This window comes from Oncorhynchus mykiss, chromosome Y, assembly GCF_013265735.2.
Source record: "Oncorhynchus mykiss isolate Arlee chromosome Y, USDA_OmykA_1.1, whole genome shotgun sequence".
In the NCBI taxonomy this organism is placed as follows: Eukaryota; Metazoa; Chordata; class Actinopteri; order Salmoniformes; family Salmonidae; genus Oncorhynchus; species Oncorhynchus mykiss.
This window is the reverse complement of record NC_048593.1, coordinates 32,825,867-32,845,943: the sequence shown is the minus strand read 5'-3', so window position 1 is coordinate 32,845,943 and position 20,077 is coordinate 32,825,867. Positions and strand designations below refer to the sequence as shown.

At 40.7% G+C, this 20,077-nt stretch overlaps 3 protein-coding genes across 7 annotated transcripts; 1 reads left to right on the top strand and 2 right to left on the bottom strand.

Annotated features, from left to right (window-relative positions):
• Nucleotides 1-1,632: 1,632 nt before the first annotated feature.
• si:ch211-107p11.3 (GT1 domain-containing protein) lies at nucleotides 1,633-3,831 on the top strand. 4 transcript variants are annotated; one of them, XM_021591438.2, is made up of 8 exons: nucleotides 1,633-1,807; nucleotides 2,325-2,395; nucleotides 2,484-2,657; nucleotides 2,749-2,816; nucleotides 2,906-2,965; nucleotides 3,144-3,209; nucleotides 3,418-3,489; nucleotides 3,743-3,831. In XM_021591438.2, the coding sequence occupies exons 1-8, from the start codon at nucleotides 1,644-1,646 to the stop codon at nucleotides 3,746-3,748; spliced, it is 681 nt and encodes a 226-aa protein (XP_021447113.1). In that variant the 5' UTR covers nucleotides 1,633-1,643; the 3' UTR covers nucleotides 3,749-3,831. The 4 variants fall into 4 exon arrangements, with proteins under 4 accessions (XP_021447113.1, XP_021447111.1, XP_021447112.1 ...); XM_021591436.2 differs by having other exon boundaries at nucleotides 3,352-3,489; XM_021591437.2 differs by lacking the exon at nucleotides 3,743-3,831 and having other exon boundaries at nucleotides 3,418-3,550.
• LOC110510102 (putative nuclease HARBI1) lies at nucleotides 3,668-5,838 on the bottom strand. Its single transcript, XM_021591433.2, has 4 exons — nucleotides 5,355-5,838; nucleotides 5,146-5,261; nucleotides 4,917-5,028; nucleotides 3,668-4,826 (listed from the first exon to the last, which is right to left on the bottom strand). The coding sequence occupies exons 1-4, from the start codon at nucleotides 5,785-5,787 to the stop codon at nucleotides 4,435-4,437; spliced, it is 1,053 nt and encodes a 350-aa protein (XP_021447108.1). The 5' UTR covers nucleotides 5,788-5,838; the 3' UTR covers nucleotides 3,668-4,434.
• A 3,847-nt stretch (nucleotides 5,839-9,685) lies between these two features.
• LOC110510099 (UDP-glucose 6-dehydrogenase) lies at nucleotides 9,686-18,206 on the bottom strand. 2 transcript variants are annotated; one of them, XM_021591429.2, is made up of 12 exons: nucleotides 17,967-18,206; nucleotides 14,656-14,824; nucleotides 14,289-14,390; nucleotides 13,708-13,908; nucleotides 13,398-13,595; nucleotides 12,308-12,455; nucleotides 12,015-12,109; nucleotides 11,735-11,865; nucleotides 11,478-11,620; nucleotides 11,122-11,213; nucleotides 10,848-10,958; nucleotides 9,686-10,434 (listed from the first exon to the last, which is right to left on the bottom strand). In XM_021591429.2, exons 2-12 carry the CDS (start codon nucleotides 14,815-14,817, stop codon nucleotides 10,330-10,332), a joined length of 1,488 nt encoding a protein of 495 aa, XP_021447104.1. In that variant the 5' UTR covers nucleotides 14,818-14,824; nucleotides 17,967-18,206; the 3' UTR covers nucleotides 9,686-10,329. The 2 variants fall into 2 exon arrangements, with proteins under 2 accessions (XP_021447104.1, XP_021447105.1); XM_021591430.2 differs by having other exon boundaries at nucleotides 11,122-11,201.
• Between the last annotated feature and the right edge of the window lie 1,871 nt (nucleotides 18,207-20,077).

The window sequence follows — 20,077 nt, the reverse complement described above, 5'->3', positions numbered from 1 at the left end:
ATGAAACTATTCCACAAAAACTGGCACACAGATCGGTTGAAATGGTCAATTCAATTGTAAGCTTACACAAACTTGAAACTCAGGAACTGTGTCACGTTCTGACCTTTATTTCCTTTGTTTTGTCATTATTTAGTATGGTCAGGGCGTGAGTTGGGGTGGGCAGTCTATGTTTGTTTTTCTATGATTTGGGGATTTCTATGTTTCAGCCTAGTATGGTTCTCAATCAGAGGCAGGTGTCATTAGTTGTCTCTGATTGAGAATCATACTTAGGTAGCCTGGGTTTCACTGTTTGTTTGTGGGTGATTGTCTATGTTAGTTGCTTGTGTCAGCACAGTTCTTATGATAGCGTCACGGTCGTTATTTGTTTATTGTACAGTTTACTTCGTGTTTTTCGTCATCTATTAAATGATGCATTCACACCAAGCTGCGCTTTGGTCCGCTTCTTACGACGATCGTGACAAACTGCCTATGGTCTTTACTATTACATCCATTTAAAAAAATGGTGAACCCGCAAGTAAGCCTGTGCACACATAGGAGGTCCCGTGAAAAAAATGTGCCACCTATGGAAGTCAAAGGCCATTCCAACTGATTCATTCTGGCGCATGCCCTGTTTGATTTATGTGGCCTTGCAGTCGTGGGTGAACAGAGAGTGCAGTAGGGGACTAAGCACACACCCCTGATGTGTTGTTGCCCACCCTAACCGCCTGAGGGCGTCCTGCCAGGAAGTCTAGGATCTAGTTGCAGAAGGTGTTCAGTCCCAGGGTCCTGCGCTTGGGGGGGACTATGGCGTTGAATTCCTGAGCTGTATGTAGTCAATGAACAGCATTATTACATAGGTATTTTGTCCAGATGGGTGAGGGCAGTGTTGGTTGCAATAGAGATTACATCATCTGTGGATCTGTTAGGGCGGTATGCGAATTGGAGTGAACGGGTCCAGGGTGAGGGTGTTGATGTGAGCCATGACCAGCCTTTCATGGCTACAGATGTGAGTGTGTTCTTGGGCACAGGACTATGGTGGTCTGCTTGAAACAAGTTGTGTACTAAATCTGTTTATTCATTTTTTATTTTCATTGTCACATACACTGGATAGGTGTTTTGTATTTTTTCTATTTGCTCTAGCGACTCCTGTGGCGGGCCGGGCACATGCACGTTGACACGGTTGCCAGGTATAGCAGGTGTTTCCTCCAACACATTGGCTGGCTTCCGGTTTAAGCGGGCATTGTGTCAAGAATCAGTGGTTGGGTCGTGTTTCGGAGGACGCACGGCTCTTGACCTTCGCCTCTCCCGAGTCCGTACAGGAATTGCAGCGATGAGACAAGACTGTCCAAGACTACCAATACCTTACCATGAAATTGGGGAGAAAAAAGGGTAAAAAAAAATAATTAAATAAATACATTAAAAATAAGACAAACAATTATACAAAATTATAAAAATAACAAACAAAATAATGTTACAGGTTTGACATTTCTGAGGGCATAATGTTCTTATCTAATTTCTCAATATCATATGCATCTACTTTTCTCTCATTTTCAGAATCTGTTTAGGTAGGGCATCACATTCAAATAATATAAACAAATAAAGATAAATAAATAGCCTGATGTGTAAGTCTCCATGACAACGACCACACCACGTGATTTTAAAAAATGGAAAAGGGAGATAGGGCAGCCTTTTTCAGTGCTGCAGAGCAGCAAGTTATACTTCAGCGGTTTGAGGACCTAAAACATATTTTCAATCACAAAAATAATACAACTGCTGCTGGTAAAGCGAGACAGGCAGCATGGCAGAAAATTGCCGATTCAGTCAACGCGTAAGTAACGTGAGCTGCCATAGATTTTAAATACAGTACCCAGTGAGTGTAGCGTGATGAATTGGTTGATAGCTCTCTGGGTAAAGAAGTGGGCTGACTAACTAGCTTGTTACTCTAGCTACGTTCAGTAGTTCGCTAGCTACAGTACAGTCTGACAAGGAACCATGAATGGCTTTGTAATTCCTGTCTGATAGCAAATTTAGCTAACTAAGTTAGCTGTCTGACCAGCATCTTCGAACAGCTAGTATAGCTAGCTAGCTAACGTTATTCTAAAGATAACGGTTACTGTTAAGGTTACATGCTTTCCCTCATCCATCTCATCTGTGGTTATCCATTGAAATTGCAAGATGTCAACCTATGGCTTGCGACAATATTGCAATTTCAAGTCAAACAGTCAGTGGAGATGAAAGTTACACAAAGTAAACAATCCAGTTTTTGGACAGGCTATTTGTTGTGTGTAGAGAAGATGTTGTAACTACTCATTCATTCAGATTAAACTATTTCCCCTACCTGACAGGGTTAATCCATCTGGAGTAAAACGAAGTTGGCTGCAGGTCAAGGTGAAATACAAGAACATGGTACAAACAGGTGAGATGCACAGTTCGTGCAATGCCCCATAGACTCCACTGTGACGTTTTGTCAAGATAATAATTTACAATGTAATCTATGATTCCAGCCAAAAAAGCAGATAGGCGGAAGACCAAGGAAGGCCCACTGCAACCTGTCTTTTCTGCTGCAGAGGACCTGATGGCTGAAACCCATAAATTCTGTTCCACTATAGACACTATCACAGAGGAAACCTCTTCCACAGAACTCGAGTCAACACTCTCCTGCTCAAACTTTGTGAGAGGCAAGTCTAATCCATTGAGATCACCACTGCATCTTTTTAGATCTGGCATTGACCTCACCATTTTTTTAACACAAGCATTATACATTTGCAGTGCTAGCAAACCACATGACATCAGAGGAGATCACAGCAGAATCTGGGTCCGAAGTGTCATTGAATAATGTGAGTTGTCGAAAGCTACAGAAAACATTCAAGCAGTTGTTTCTCAGCCTACTGTACTTTTGTTAATTTGACTACTTTGTATGTTTCAGGTACCAGTTGTATACATTGACAATGCTGAGGAAATCACGTCAGATTCGTCTATACATGAGGTAGGCCTAATATGGTTTATTCAGAAGAGATGTGTGGTTGGAAAATGTTCAAGTGGAATGTGTTAAATTAATGTATTTGATGCGTATATAGTTATTATATAAAGTATTCTGGAAGTGGCCTAATCAGTTATCAGACCTCATAGATAAAGATAATGGCCTAAACATTACACCTCCGTAGGGTCCAGGCATAAACGAGACCTCACCTGAGGCCACACCATCCACTTCCAAAACATGGGACAGAGAGGTAAGATTATGCCAAAAAAAAGTGTTTGCCATGTAAGGTCTAATATTTCTACATTATGAATACAATATACTGAGAAAATTATGGGTGTAATGGCAGCCATTAATACAAATTATGCATTTGATTAAATCTCAATGTTTTTAAGGAGGACAAAAAAAGAAAGCCCTCAAATGTCAAAGTGAAGGACTTGTATATGAAATACTTGCAACAGGAGATTGACTACAGGAGATTAAAGATGCAAAAGATGTCCTTGGAGATGAAATTACTTGAGAAACAATTAAATGTAAGTTCCACACCTTAATGTTTACAAGATGTCATGTCACACAAGCAGCATCATGTTAGTAGAATTGTAGGACAGTTAAATAAACAATCAACTTAGAAACTAACAGGAAGGCTGTTCAGAATGTAAATTAACCTAAAACCATCCACGTCACTTCAACAACCAGTTGTCATATTTCTAATTTAAACAATTTTGGATTTATTCATGAAATTTCTATCAACCTTAGCTCATGTACATGTTTCTCTTTTCTTTGCAGTCATGAACGGAAATGAATCATGCTTATGTACAGTTATTGCAATCTTTCAGTTTTACTTATTGAATAAATGTTCTCCCCCTCCCCCCCAAAAAAAGGTGTGTCAGATTCCTTCTTCCATTTACTGATCTCTGGAGGGCATATCTCTGGAGTGGTGCAGCGTCTATATGTAGTCAGTGGCCTTTTCTCATTTGGGCAGAAGTCTACCCTCCTCCCGTGACCCAGAAAGTGGTCGAGAAGCATGTTCATTTGTTAGTAGGCAAACGGAAGACTGTCCTCCCCTCCTCAATAGCCTCCTTTTTGCAAGGAAGCACAAGTGTAGCTTACCAGAGTCTTTTTCAGAAAAGTTTTGACATCTGCCACACCCCCTATGAATCACCGATTGTTTTCTAAAATCAGAAAAGCATGCAAACATTTAAAAACAATATGCTATCCTTTTATCTATAAAATAGCTTGTACAACTAGCTACATTTATTTTGTGATTCCACCCTGTAAATGTAATTTGCCTGATGATGCATGATTGGAGGAATCATTTCATACAAGCACATTTTCAAATCTCATTAGCTTTTAACTTAAAAAAAAATGGGGGCCAGAGAGAACAGAGGACATGGGATCCAGGAGTTGAGCAAATCCAATTGAGAAAAGACCACTGTGGTTCTATCACTTAGGGGAGAAAATTTAATTGTGTGAAATTGTCATAACACTTGGCTGCATGACACAAAGAGCTGAGCAGCAATGCTATCCCTGATTGCTGTACCATCTTGGTAATCACAGTGAACAGGCTCTGGGTTTTTCCGGGGCATCCAACTGAAACAGGGTGGAGCCTCCTTACGAATGATTGCAACGTTATGAAGGACCATGCATGCCACTATTATGTCACAAGCTCTCTGTGGCGATACTCTGAGACCCTTCAAACAACCAAATCGGGACCGTAACGTGGTGAATGTTGTCTTAATGCATGCCCTTGTCTCGTACAGTGCCTCGTTGAAGCAGCTCTCTGCGCCTGGTTTAGGATTCAGGTATGGCGTCATCAAGAATGGAAGACAGGGATACTCATTGTCAGCCACAAGCTGCCCATCAAAACAACCTGAGAAGTAAGGGAGGTAAGAGAGACATGCTGAAATCATAGAACTTGGAAGTTGTAACTTTTGTCATTGTGATTGTGTAATGTTGTCACCTTGCTGAAACTGATGGTACAGCACACTCTTTTGGAGTATGTGGAAGTCATTCACAGATCCAGGCCACTTTGCCTCAATGTTTGTGATGAGACATTGCGAATCACAAACCATCTGGAAAAGATTTACAATGCAGTGAGTTTTCAAATTACATTCTCTAGGAATAAATTTTTTAAATATATTATTTCTTTATTATCTTTTATCAAGCATTTACACCTTCCCCAGTATTACCTGCACATTTATGCTGTGAAATGATCTCTGATTAGTATAATCAGATACCTCTTGTCCTGAAGGCGCTTTGATGGATATGTGAGTGGAGTCCACCACACCAATTACATTAGGTAGTCCTGCAACGATCACAGGCGTTAAATTATTTAGATAGCTTGCAGTTTAACTTACTAGTACTAACAAAAGCATTGGCCTACTATGAAATACATAACCTGCTATTCTATAAAAGCCGTCTTTAACTTCTTGTTGAGAACAATGACCAGGGAACTTCACGAAATCAGGGAGAATTCTCGTCAGTGCGATGCATACTCTCCTTATGGCTCGACAAACTGTGGATTTGCTCAAATTTTCAGCGTCACCGACTGCATGCATATATTCTCCACATGCGAAAAAATGTAAACCGATGCAGAGTGTTTGCATTACTGTAAGCGCACAGCTGCGGAGTGTATCGTTGCTCAATGAAGGTGTCAACAGATCCGCCAGGTATACTATACAATGAGACGAGAAGTGATACCTCTCGTTAATGTATTCTTCGGAAAAACTTAGAGGATTTTGTCTGTCTTTGAACAAACGCTTAGTTCGTATTGTTTTTCTCACAACTTGTGCCCCGATGTCAATTGGATCTCGTAAAAAAGGGCACGCCATCGTTCAAGGCAAAATTCGTGGATGGAAAAAACGTTCATTTGTTTTCTCTGCTGACGGAATATCCGGAATGACATCTTCAAAATAAAAGCCCCCAAATGAATTAATTGTGAATTCAACAAAAACAATATATTAACTGTAATAATTGTGTCAACTATTAAAACAATCACAAATGTAATAATGGCAATAAAAATATATATATTTTCAGTTTGTTTTGGCTGAGATTACAGCTTTGAGTCATCTTGGGTATATCTGTATCAGCTTTGCACATCTGGATTTGGGGATTTTCTCCCATTCTTCCTTGCAGATTATCTCAAGTTCTGCTAAATTAGATGGGGAGTGGCAGTGAACAGCAATCTTCAAGTCTTTCCACAATTTTTTTTTTATAGGATTCAAGTCTGGGCTTTGGCCGGGCCACTCAATGACTTTCTCATTCTTGTTCTGAAGCCATTCCAGCATTTCTTTGGCTGTATGCTTGGGGTCATTGTCCTGTTGGAACGTAAATCTTTGCCCTCAGTCTAAGGTTGTTTGTACTCTGAAGCAGGTTCACATCAAGGATTTGCCTTTATTTGTCTCCATTCATTGTTTTCTCTATCATTACCAGTCTCCCAGTCCCTACCGCTGAAAAGCATCCCCATAGCATGATGCTGCCACCACCATGCTTCACAGTAGGGATGGTGTTAGACGGGTGATGTTGTGCCTGGTTTTCTCCAGACATAGCGCTTTGCATTCAGGCCAAATATTTAAATGTTTGTCTCTTCAGACCACAGAATATCTTGCCTTATGCTCTTGAGTCTTTCACATCCTTTTTGCAAACTCCAGGTTTGTTGTCATGTGGCTTTTTCTCAAGAGTGGCTTCCGTCTGGCCACTCTCCCATAAAGCCCAGATTGGTGAAGTGCTGTAGAGACTATTGTCTTTCTGGCAGGTTCTCCCATCTCAGCCAAGGAGCTCTGTAGTTCTGTCAGTGGTCATTGGGTTCTTGGTCACCTCCCTGACCAAGGTCGTTCTTGCCTGGTTGCTCAGTTTGGTCGGACAGCTAGCACTAGGCAGAGTCTGGGTAGTTCCATATTTTTTTCAACTTCCCAATGATGGAGACCACTGTGCTCTTGGAATTTTCAACACTTGAAATATTTTTAAACACTTCCACAAATATATGCCTCATCACAATCTCGGAGATGTACAGTACCAGTCAACTTTGGACACACTACTCATTCAAGGGTTTTTATTTATTTTTTACTATGTTCTACTTTGTAGAATAATAGTGAAGACATCAAAACAAGGAAATAACACATCATGTAGTAACCAAAAAAGTGTTAAACAAATCAAAATATATTTTGTTTTTGAAATTCTTTAAAGTAGTAAAATTCTTCATTTTATTGATGACAGCTTTTCACACTATTGGCATTCTCTCAACCAGCTTCATGGGGTAGTCACCTGGAATGCATTTCAATTAACAGGTGTGCCTTGTTGAAAGTTAATTTGTGGAATTTCTTTCCTTAATGCATTTGAGCCAATCAGTTGTGTTGTGACAAGGTAGGTAGGGGTGGTATACAGAAGATAGCCTTATTTGGTAAAAGACCAAGTCCATATTATGGCAAGAACAGCTCAAATAATCAAAGAGAAACTACAGTCCATCATTACTTTAAGACATGAGGGTCAGTCAATCTGGAACATTTCAAGAACTTTGGAAGTTCCTTCAAGTGCAGTTTCAAAAACCATCAAGCGCTATGATGAAACTGCCTCTTATGACGACCACCACAGGAAAGGAAGACCCAGAGTTACCTCTGCTGCAGAGGATAAGTGCATTAGAGTTACTAGGCTCAGAAATTGCAGCCCAAATAAATGCTTCACAGAGTTCAAGTAACAGACACATCTCAACATCAACTGTTCAGAGGAGACTGCATGAATCAGGCCTTCATGGTCGAATTTCTGCAAAGAAACCACAACTAAAGGACACAAATAAGAAGAAGAGAATTGGTGCTTTGCTGGTGACACTGTCTGTGATTTATTCAAGGCACACTTAACCAGCATTGTCACGCCCTGGTCGAAGTATTTTGTGTTTATCTTCATGTATTGGGTCAGGCCAGGGTGTGGCATGGGGTTTTTGTATTGTGGTGTGTTTTGTCTTGGGGTTTTGGTGTGTATGCATTGGGATTGTAGCTAGTGGGGTGATCTAGCAAAGTCTATGGCTGTCTGGAGTGGTTGTCAATCAGAGGCAGGTGTTTATCGTTGTCTCTGATTGGGGACCATATTTAGGCAGCCATATTCTTTGAGTTTGTCGTGGGTGATTGTCCTATGTGTCGTTGTTCCTGTCTCTGTTTACACAAGTATAGGCTGTTTCGGTTTTTGTTAAGTTCTTTGTTTTGTAGTGTTTGTTATTGATTCGTGGTTTACGTTCGTTCATTAAACATACACGCTGCATTTTGGTCTGACTCTCTTTCCCATACAGAAAACCGTGACCATCCCATCTGGTTTGAGCTTAGTGGAACTATCATTTGTTTTTCAACAGGACAATGACCCAACACACCTCCAGGCTGTGTAAGGGCTATTTGACAAAGAAGGAGAGGGATGGAGTGCTGCATCAGATGACCTGGTCTCCACAATCACCTGACCTCAACCCAATTGAGATGATTTGGTTTTATTTGGGGTGCAAAGTGAAGGAAAAGCAGCCAACAGTGCTCAGCATATGTGGGAACTCCTTCAAGACTGTTGGAAAAGCATTCCAGGTGAAGCTGGTTGAGAGAATGACAAGCGTGTGCAAAGCTCAAGGCAACGGGTGGCTATATTGAAGAATCTCAAATATAAATGATTTATTTAACACTTTTTTTTGGTTACTACATGATTCCATATGTGTTATGTCATAGTTTTAATGTCTTCACTATTATTTTACAATGTAGAAAATAGTCAAAATAAAGAAACTCTTGAATGAGTAGGTGTGTCAACTTTTGACTGGTACTGTGCGTACAGTTCCTTGGACTTCAAGGTATAGATTCTACTCTGACAACTATGGGACCTTCTATATAATAACAATTTGGGGGGTGCTTACATCTGTCCTGTTGCAGGCAAGTGTGTAATCTAAATGTTTTTTGGGGTCACAGTATGGGTAGCCATTGTACAGTGCCCCTGGAGCAATTAGGGTTAAGTGCCTTGCTCAAGGGCACAGTGACAGATTATATATTTTGACCTCGTCAGTTCCAGTATTTGAACCAACAAACTTTGGTTACCGGCCCACGTTCTAACCTTGCGGCTGGCTACCTGCCGCACGACAGGTGTGTTTCTTTCTAAAAATCATGTCCAAACAAATGAATTGGATTCCAATCAAGTTGTAGCGACATCCCAAGGATGATCAAAGGAAATTGGATGCACCTAAGCTCAATTTGGAGTGCCATAGCAAAGGGGTGTGAATACTTACATATTTCTGTATTTTTTAAAATTTTTATCTAAAAACATGTTTTCACTTTGTCATAACGGGGTATTGTGTGTAGATAGGTGAGGGAAAAAATATTGAATCCATTTTGAATTCAGGCTGTAACACCAACTAAATGTGGTATAAGTCAAGGGGTATGAATATTTTCTGAAGGCACTACATGTGCGTCATAATTTGGGCCTTGTTGCTAAAGTGCATTTGTCAGAGCAGAACAGATGTTGAGGATTAGGTTCATGTGTCAAATAAAGCCGCTGCTCCATGGAGAACCCAGCAGTGCATCAAGACTGTCGACCGAGGTACGCAGTTACGTATGCAGTTTCCTAGAATTAGCTGACAGAATGACCGTGCGAATGCCTGACCATCCATGAGACCTCTAACTAATAAAGAGGGGGACACCACTACATAGTACACAACACTTGAGAGAAAGTAACATAATTGTAGTACAGTACTATTGATTCTGGGCCTGTAAATCATTTTTTTTTAAATTCCAGATACTAAAAATGCTTTTTATTCTGCATGTAAAAACTATAGATAAATGTTTTACTTTACAGAGTTCATGCATAAAGATAATACATATAATTAGAATATAGCATTTTCGGGTTCATGTTCACACTGCTTAAGTTCACATTCAACTAGCACCATCTTGTATAAAAATTGCTTTGAAATGAATAAAAACTAAATACATTATCTTCAGTAAGAAAAATGGAATCTGTCCTTTAAAAATTGCTTTCATACAGGAATACTTTTAGGCGGAAAACTTTAAAAAAGGGCAAATACAGAAAGTTATGAAATCAGTTTAAGTTGTTTTACCCCTTGTGTAAGTAAAACATCCAAACCCTGGTAGTTGTCCAACATGCACAAAACAAAGAAATTAAGCATAAGTTTGGAGGGATATTGTTGCCGCATGTAGCTGACAAACCAGGTCTTGAACCCTAACCAAAACATTCTCCAGGCCTCTCTTTCATTGTAGCTAACATAATTATTTGTTTGAAGTCATCCCATCTAGTTGATGCAGGTGCTGAAATGACTGATTTTAATATTACAGAAAAATTATAACTTGGTTTAATTTACTACTGCATTGAGCCGGCTCTGACGCTGCTGTCCTGTAAAGAACACTTCACAGTTTGTTCTTCTTCAATGGTTGCGGTTGGTCCATTTCTGACCTGTCGCCACTGGTAGTGAAAGGGATTCTTTGGTTAACTCTTTTCCCAATAGTCTCCACCTGGAAAGGACAAAACAGTTACTTTGGAAACTGCTGGACTGTCTATTACTCAACTTTTTTCAAACACTAATGAGACTCACTAAACATGCTGCTGTGAATGGATCTTTGGCTTTTTTGTCAGCACAGCCTTCCAAAAGAAAAGACAACCTTTTTTTGGTCTTAGGGTGTTTTCATAATCTCATCAGAGTCCTAGACATTGTTCACGTCTTACTGTAGGATGACTATTAGCCTCGCGGTTAGAGTGTTGGACCAGTTCGAAAAGGTGAAAAATCTGCCGATGTGCCCTTGACTAAGGCACTTATCCCTAATTTGCCATACTACTATGGCTGACCCTGTAAAACAACACATTTCACTGCACCTATCCGGTGTATGTTACAAAACATATACTTTTTACTGTGGCCGTGGTTACTCGCCTGGAAGCCAATATGCTGGAGTTGGTCGTGCAAGCTGTCCAAGATCCTTCTGCCGTCAAAGATGAAGGCAGGTTTCAGCATGGCTTTATGGATCCTCTCATAGTCCAGTTCCTGCAATACAAATATAGACTTCATGGTTTACATTGAGAGCTCCCTTTCATCAATTAACAGTGCAACGTTATGTTATTATATAAGGGGCACCAAAATATCTGTGTGGCCAGACTCATCTCCTTGCCATTTGATGAGTGAGTAGCTTAAAAATGTAAATACACACCTTGAACATATCCCACTCTGTGCAGATCACAATTGCATGGGCATTCTCACAAGCCTTGTATGGGTCTGTGACGATGGTGACTAGACGAGAAACTAGGATGAGCGAGAATAAACAAGGGGTACTTCATGCATATAAATACATATAAAAACTTTTTCACACAATTGTACAACAAACATTAATCCCATCTCATTAGAATGAGCGAAAAAAAAAGTATCCCACGTTATGGCAACTAACACCTAACACATAGAGAACAGAACACCCCTTGAAATATCATTATGTATTCAATAAAGGTATTCTTGTTAATCTTCTTTAGGATTTACTGTTATATTAATTTACAGAAAGAACACTGTGGCTACCTGTGTCAGTGTCATGTCTTTCTGAGGGTGTGGGCTTAGTCAGGTCCTGCATGATCTGCTCAGCTTTAACCTTTGGGTCATAGATGTGTAGACAGGCTCCCTCCTCCAGCAGGTAGCGACTGATGTAGATACTAGAGGATTCCCTAAAAACAAAATGCACACAAGGATATGAGTATATGAGCTTGGAGGGGGCAACAGGACAATACGCTCAGAGCTTTGGATGTAAGCAGATAAATATTTTAAATGCCCCTCCATACCTTGTATCGCCAGTGTTTTTCTTGAAAGCGAATCCGAGCAAGGCTATCTTCTTGTCTGTCACTGTGTTGAAGAGGCAGTTGATTATCCGTGAGGAGAATCGTTTTCGCTGGTAGTCGTTTATCTCTATAACCTGGGAGACACAACAATGAGATGTTCAACATTTGTCATTGTGATACTGTATTTTACTGACCGTAAAACAAAAAAGTGTTACAGGAATGTCTTATCAAATGAGAAGCGAGTTCTGTATTGCACTACTTTGAGTTGATGATAAAAGCACACCTGTTGCCAGTATCTTGCAACCTCGGGTAAGTTCAGTGCCTCGCATAGGTACACAAGATTGAGAACGTCTTTCTGGAAACAGCTGCCACCAAATCCTGTGAAACAAAAACACAGAATGTATCATGACTGAACTCATCCACTCACATCCCACTTTTCCATAACTGAAACCCAATCACTCAGTCATCCAATGATCTCATCCAACCGCTCAGTCATCCAATGATCTCATCCAACCACAACTTAACTGTTACTACCCCACAACTCAACCACTCCCGCCTTGCTTCTCTCCCACTCACCTACGCTGGCCTTCAGGAAGCGGCTGCCTATTCTCTGGTCTGTCCCAATGGCATGTGCCACCTCCTCCACATCAGCACCGGTTACCTCACAGAGGGCACTGATAGAGTTGATGCTACTGATACGTTGGGCAAGAAAGGCATTGGCTGCCTATCATTTTTGGGGGGGAAAACCAAGGATAAAGAAGTGAGCCAATGAATAGAGGCAGGAAACATTACACGAGGTGTCTCAGATAGAGGTCGACCGATTATTTTAATTTTTTTTACCTTGTCAGTTCCGGGATTCAATCTTGCAACCTAACAGTTAACTAGTCCAACGCTCTAACCACATGCCTCATCCATGAGGAGCCTGCATGTTACGCGAATGCAGTAAGAAGCCAAGGTAGGTTGCTAGCTAGCATTAAACTTATCATATAAAAAACAATCAATCAATCATAATCACTAGTTAACTACACATGGTTGATGATATTACTAGTTTATCTAGCGTGTCCCCTCGTAGGGGCGAGGAGAGTTACGGAAGCTATACTGTTACACTGGCAATAACTAAAGTGCCTATAAGAACATCCAATAGTCAAAGGTATATGAAATACAAATTGTATAGAGAAATAGTCCTTTAAATACTATATTAACTACAACCTAAAACCTCTTATCTTGGAATATTGAAATCTCATGTTAAAAGGAACAACCAGCTTTCATATGTTCTCATGTTCTGAGCAAGGAACTTAATCGTTAACTTTTTTACATGGCACATATTGCACTTTTACTTTCTTCTCCAACCCGTTTTTGCATTATTTAAACCAAATTGAACATATTTAATTATTTATTTGAGGCTAAATTGTTTTTTATTGATGTATTATATTAAGTTAAAATAAGTGTTCATTCAGTATTGTTGTAATTGTCATTATTACAAATAAAATAAAATTTTTTTTAAATTGGTCGATTTAATCGGTATCGGCTTTTTTTGGTCCTCCAATAATCGGTATCGGTATTGAAAAATCATAATCGGTCGACCACTAGTCTCAGATCGAACCGCTGCTGACCTGAGATTGTTATACAGTAATGTACAGAAGGACTTAGAAGGACATATAAATACCAGCTTGGAAAGCTCAGAGGACCAGGTATTGGTGGTGATGATCTTGTTCTTGGGGACCCAGTGTTCATAGATGCTCCGCAAGGCCTGAATAGCATGTTGGCCCTCAGGGGTCTCATCCCCCCCAATCAATACCCTGTCTGGATTCTTCAGATCAGTGATGGCTGTTCCCTCAGCAAGAAACTCTGGGTTTGAGAGAACCTGCAGGAGAACAAGATCATACTTTTAAAGACCTGAAGACATGGCAGGTAGATGAAAGTAGACGTTTGATGTGCAGTCCATCCACCCATACAAGCCTGTCCCCTGAAATCACCTGGAAGCTGAGGCTACTCTTGGTGTTGGCATTGAAGATGCGGCGGATGCTCTCGGCAGCACGTACAGGAACTGTGCTTTTCTCCACAACAATCTTACAGCCACTGGAGACATCGGCAATGCGCCGGGCACATGCTTCTATGTACTTCAGGTCTGCTGCTCGACCCTTACCAATGCCAAATGTCTTGGTAGGCGTATTAACCTGGCAAAGGAAAGGGAAAATGTTTCAGGTGGATTCAATCATGGATCTTTCATCATCACTGCATTTTGGGGCGGCAGGTAGCCTAGTGGTTTGAGCATTTGGCCAGTTAACTAAAGGTCACTAGGTCGAATCCCCGAGCAGACAAGGTGGAATATCTGTCTGTGTCCTTGAGCAAGGCACTTAACCCTAATTGCTGACCCTGGTTGTGACCCCCAGAGGTTGTCTTACACACTTGTACATGTGTGAAGTAGGACAAATATAAACAACCACCAAATGATTACTATTACCTTCAAAGAAAGCAAAACTGAGACATGTCTCAACAATACTTCCAATGAAAGCAATTGACATAAGAAAGGAAAGTGTTGAAAAGGAGTATTTACAGATATGAAGACCAGGTCTGCATTTTTTATGGCCTCATCAATGTCTGTGGAGAAGAAAAGGTTGACCCCGCGGCATGAGTCCACCACTTCCTGGAGTCCAAGCTAGAAAGAGAGAGAGGTTGTTAGAGCACAAGTGTCAAAAGTATCATGAGAGATCAAAAGTCAAGTGGCCAAAATGAATGACTTTACGTGGCAACACTAAAAGCTGGAAATATTGGAAAGACCAATACAAGTTAGGACAGATCTTTGAGAAACATGGATATGAATGAGTAATACAGTTTTACTTAATTTCCTGCAGTTGAGACAAATTCTACTAAGTTGAGATCTATTCCGATAGTTTCTTGTAATAATCTTGTCTCCCACTCACCTCAAAGATGGGAAGGCTATCAGAATTCCAGGCACGGATGCGGTCCTCGTTCACGTCAACAACGGTAACCGTCACTTCAGGGCACATCTGGGCGATGACGCTGCAGGTGGGACCGCCCACGTAGCCAGCCCCAATACAACAGATCCTCCTCACCTCCATCATTCTCCCTCTCGAGAAAGAAAATACAATCATGTAAGACGGGGGTCTACATACACATTTTTTCAATGGATTGAGTGATAAAATAGCTATATTTTTTCCCAACATTTCCATTTAACAGAAACTAAGCAAATACAGATGGGCCTGTCATTTATTTTAACCCCTGGCACTACTGACATCCTTTACCAAGCAGGGTGTCAATTACATACAGTGCATTCGGACAGTATTCAGATCCATTGACTTTTTCCACATTTTGTTAAATTACAGCCTTACTCTAAAATTGATACAATAATTTCCCCTCCTCAATCTACACACAATAACCCTTAATGACAAAGCAAAACCACTTAAGTTTAAAAAAACTGAAATAACACATTTACATAAGTATTCAGACCCTTTACTCAGTACTTTGTTGAAATGCTTTTGGCAGTGATTACAGCCTTGAATCTTCTTGGGTATGGTGCTACAAGCTTGTAACGTTCAAGTCTGGGCACTGGCTGGGCCACTCAAGGACATTCAGAGACTTGTCACGAAGCCACCCCTACGTTGTCTTGGATGTGTGCTTAGGGCCGTTGTCCTGTTGGAAGGTGATCCTTCGCCCCCAGTCTGAGGTCCTGAGCAGGTTGTCATCTGCCAAAGAGTTCAATCTTGGTTTCATCAGACCAGAGAATATTGTTTCTCATGGTCTGAGAGTCCTTTAGGTGCCTTTTGGCAAACTCCAAATGGGCTGTCATGTGCCTTTTACTGAGGAGTGGCTTCCGTCTGGCCACTCTACCATAGAGGCCTGATTGGTGGAGTGCTGTAGAGATGGTTGTCCTGCTGGAAGGTTCTCCCATCTCCACAGAGGAACTCTGGAGCTCTGTCAGAGTGACCATCGGGTTCTTGGTCACCTACCTGACCAAGGCCCTTCTCCCCCGATTACTCCGTTTGGCCAGGCGGCCAGCTCTAGGAAGAGTCTTGGTGGTTCCAAACTACTTCCATTTAAGAATGATGAGGCCATTTTTGGTGTACTCCATATCTGTGCCTCGACACAATCCTGTCTCTGAGCTCTACGGACAATTCCTTCGACCTCATGGCTTGGTTTTTGCTCTGACATTGCTTTTTCATTATGGGGTATTGTGTGTAGATTTATTAGGAAAAACATTTATTTACTACATTTTAGAATAAGGCTGTAACAACCAAATGTGGAAAAAGTCAAGGGGTCTGAAGACTTTCCGAATGCTCTGTATATGCATTTTCTAATAACTTGCCGTAATAGTAAAGTTTAGTTTGTCATGGTGTACAACATTGGAATATAAGAGCTGAATTGCAGTGTACAGTCCATGCCTTAATAATTATATAAACAAAGTAATAAACTAAAGCCTCGAAAAAATATATTTTTTAGACCAGCACATCAACCCATGGTTTCAGTCAAGCCTTTGAGTTTGTCCTTTCCCAAGGATGTCTGGTATCCAGCACGTCATTGAGAAGGGCTCCAGCCTCGAGGTCAAAACGTTGGCAGGGTTCTCACCGGGATTTTTTAACAAGGTGGTGCTGCCGAATATGGCTGGGGTGGAGGCCCGAGAGATTTGTGTTTTTGAACACCTGCCATATAAATATATGTTTTACATAGTGGCACAGCCAGTCCAAAAGATGGCACAGTGCCTCTCATTTTTTGGTGAGAACCCTGGTTGGCTTTATGTGCTGTGCTATTTGAAAGTCAATACTGACTATCAAAACTAAAATGATTTTCAAAGCATAATCTGAATGTTTCATGGCAATACCTTCAAGATTGATTTGAATACCCCAGTGGGTATCAATGGAATTAAAAGGAAAATTCTGTGTAGCAAATTAAGCCACCTCTATTTGACCAGTTTTCCCCTCACTCTACCTATGCTGCCACGCTGTCTCTAAATCACAGAGGGCTCTATGTGCAGTCAGATGGAACTTGCTGGGACTACTGTCAGTCAACACACGACCGTGCGCACACATAATTGGCCCCTAGCCCTCCACCGCACTAGATACAAATTATACATTATTTCCAACTGTTACCGTGTACAGGATCTCAATTTTTTTCCAAAAAGTCAGTTAAGAACAAATGTCTACATTTACAATGTAGGTCTACCCCTAAAGACACTGGGCCAATTGTGCGCTGGCCTACGGGACTCCCAATCACAGACGGTTGTGATACAACCTGGAATTGAACCAGGGTCTGTAGTGACGCCTCCAGCACTGAGATGCAGTGCATTAGACTGCTGCACCACTCGGGAGACCAATCATCACAGTAACCAGACCAAAGTTAAGAATCTTTCGAGGGATGATTAGGAACAGATCTGGATATTGAACGACCAAAAGAAACCATCGAAAATGATTCAGTGAACAAAACTGCATTTCACAATCAGAACCCCTTTTGTGGCCGGTGAGGAACCAAGCACACAACTAAATCTACAAAGAATGGTTAATTGGTCACAAAAATCTATATTTCGCTATGGTTATTAGTATCCGGACTTGAACCCCACTGAAAACCTGTAGTATGAATTGAAAAGGGCAGTCCATATGCGCAGGCGAAGGATATCAAGGATCTGGAAAGATTCTGAATGGTCTAAGATTTCTCCCAATGTGTTCTCCAATCTCATAAAACCTTTCTGAAAAAAGCTCCGTGTGGTTGTCCTCGTAAGTGGAGGGTGCTGAAGTATTGATTACAGGAGAGACTCTTAACTTGTTATACAATTGCTCCGAGAAAGATTTTGTTTAAGTATAAAATAAAATTGAGCATACAATATAGCTACTGTAGCTCAGTATTTGTATTTATTTTATACAGTCTTATTTCAACATCTTTATCAAGGGATCCAATTCCGGAACCAACTAGAGTCTGTAACGTATAAACGTGTGGGTTTAAAACTTCCCACACGGTCATTTAGAGAGTTTAAAACTTGGCCACACGTTTCAGGTGGGGGCCAACACTTCGATGTTATTTGCTAGCTAGCTACCTAACGGTATCTCGGTAATTTGCGCCTGTACACCAGCCACCTATAATTTATCCATACCTGTTATTTACATGAATGTATCCCCATCTAGTCGATCATCAATGTGTTTAGCTAGCTAACGTTACAAAGCCAATTTGGATAGCTTATTTTGGGGGGGCTAACTAGCTAGCCCACTAAACACAAAACACTTACCAGTGTTTAATGATGGGTGCGCTGTTCAACCGAATACAATTTCACAGACTATCAACCACATTAAAGTGATTCCGTTTTATTTTCTTCCAGGGGTATGATTGCTGGTCTGTGGTGATGATGATCAGAAGTGGTGTGGACGCATGCTCCAGTGAAAAGAGTTTGGTATGCTGAGTGCCACGGTGAGACTTCTATCTAAATCTCAAACAGGGCGGCGGGGTTTCACATTCCTTTAGCATCACATCCCCACTGATGCTTACCAGAAATGTGTTAATTTAAGAAGACGCAACCATTCAGTCTGGCACAAAGTTACAGAAGTTCATATTATACAATTTATTACAGGGTAACTACATTGTTATGCCAGTGTGTGGCTGAAAAATCTTGTTCGAAGTGGTTTAGGATTTAGTTATTTGAGATCCAGTTCATGTAGGCTAAGTATTGATTGCCTATCACTAGTTAGTACATGGGTGTGACAGAAACATTTGCAAATGTAATGAAAACACATTATTTCACATATTTAGTATTATTTATAAACCTTGGAGACAAAACATGAAGCTGAGCAAAAGACAACTATAGCAGAAGGAAGTTGATGAGATTGATATGGGAGAGGTGGTGGGAGTGTACTATATTCTATTAGTCCAATGATAATACAATTCCATCACACTGACGGATGAATGGAGAACAGCATAGAAAAACATAGTGGAATTTGTAACAGTGTCACAAAAGCAATCCACTCATCGTAATGATTTAATCGTAAACCGCGAGGCACAACCCAGCTCAATTTCAGACCAGACACGCACAGACCACAGCGGAGTGTCCTTCCCCGTTGTTATTATAGAGCGAGTAACTCAGCTGGGTGGAGAGAAAAACAGTACGTCTCATATCCTGTTATTTTTATTCTAAATTTTTCTTTCTGCATTGTTGGGAGGGGTTCGTAAGTACGCATTTGGAATTTGCAAATAAAAGCCATGGGAATTGTCTCACAGCCCAATCATTGTCCCTCATTCCATACACATTACGGTAGTATTATGCTAAGAAACCGTGGTGCTGTTCAATAAGGATATTCTAAAACACTCATTGCTGACGTGTTACGGTGCTGGGTAATTTCACTAGTCCGCCCCCCCCAGCATCATGACTGCTGTCTTTGTGCTGTGTTCCTAAGGAAACACGGCCAGGGTCCACCCACTCGTCAGATTAAGTCATACCCAGCTCCCCCAAATCGTTACTAACCCAGGAAAAGTTAGGGGTCATTACACACCAAAGCACTCTACTCATTCACTTCCCTCTCTCTATCCACCCTCAGGGCAAATGTAATTACCTTAGCCTACTTTTAGGTGCCCCTTTGTCCTAAGTAGAGAGCAATGCTGGAACTAGTACCCAATTGTCATACTTGAGTAAAAGTAAAGATACCTTAATAGAAAATGACTCAAGTGAAAGTCATCCAGTAAAATACTACTGGTGTAAAAGTCAAAGTTTTTGGTTTTAAATATATTTAAGTATCAAAAGTATTTAGAAATGCTAAAATATACCGTACTTAAATGTATAAATCATTACAAATTCCTTATATTAAGCAAACCACATGGCATAATTTACATCTAGCCAGAGGCACACTCCAACAGACATAATTTACAAATGAAGCATGTGTGTTTAGTGAGTCCACCAGCTCAGAGGCAGTAGGAATGACCAGGGATGTTCTCTTGATAGGTGTGCGAATTGGACCAATTTCTGTCCTGCTAAGCATTCAAAATGTAACGAGTACTTTTGGGTGTCAGGGAAAATGTATGGAGTACATTATTTTCTTTAGGAATGTAGTGTAGTAAAAGTAGCCAAAAATATCAAAGTACAGATACCCCCCAAAACTACTTAAGTAGTACGTTCAAGTATAAACAAATATATATAACTAGGTAAGAACAAATTCTTATTTACAATGTTAGTCTACACCGGCAATACCCGGACGATGCTGGGCCAATTGTGCGCCGCCCTATGGGACTCCCAATCACGGCCAGTTGTGCTACAGCCTGGATTTGAACCAGGGTGTCTGTAATGATGCATCAAGCACTGAGATGGAGTACCTTAGTCCGCTGCGCCACTTATTTTTACTTAAGTACTTTACA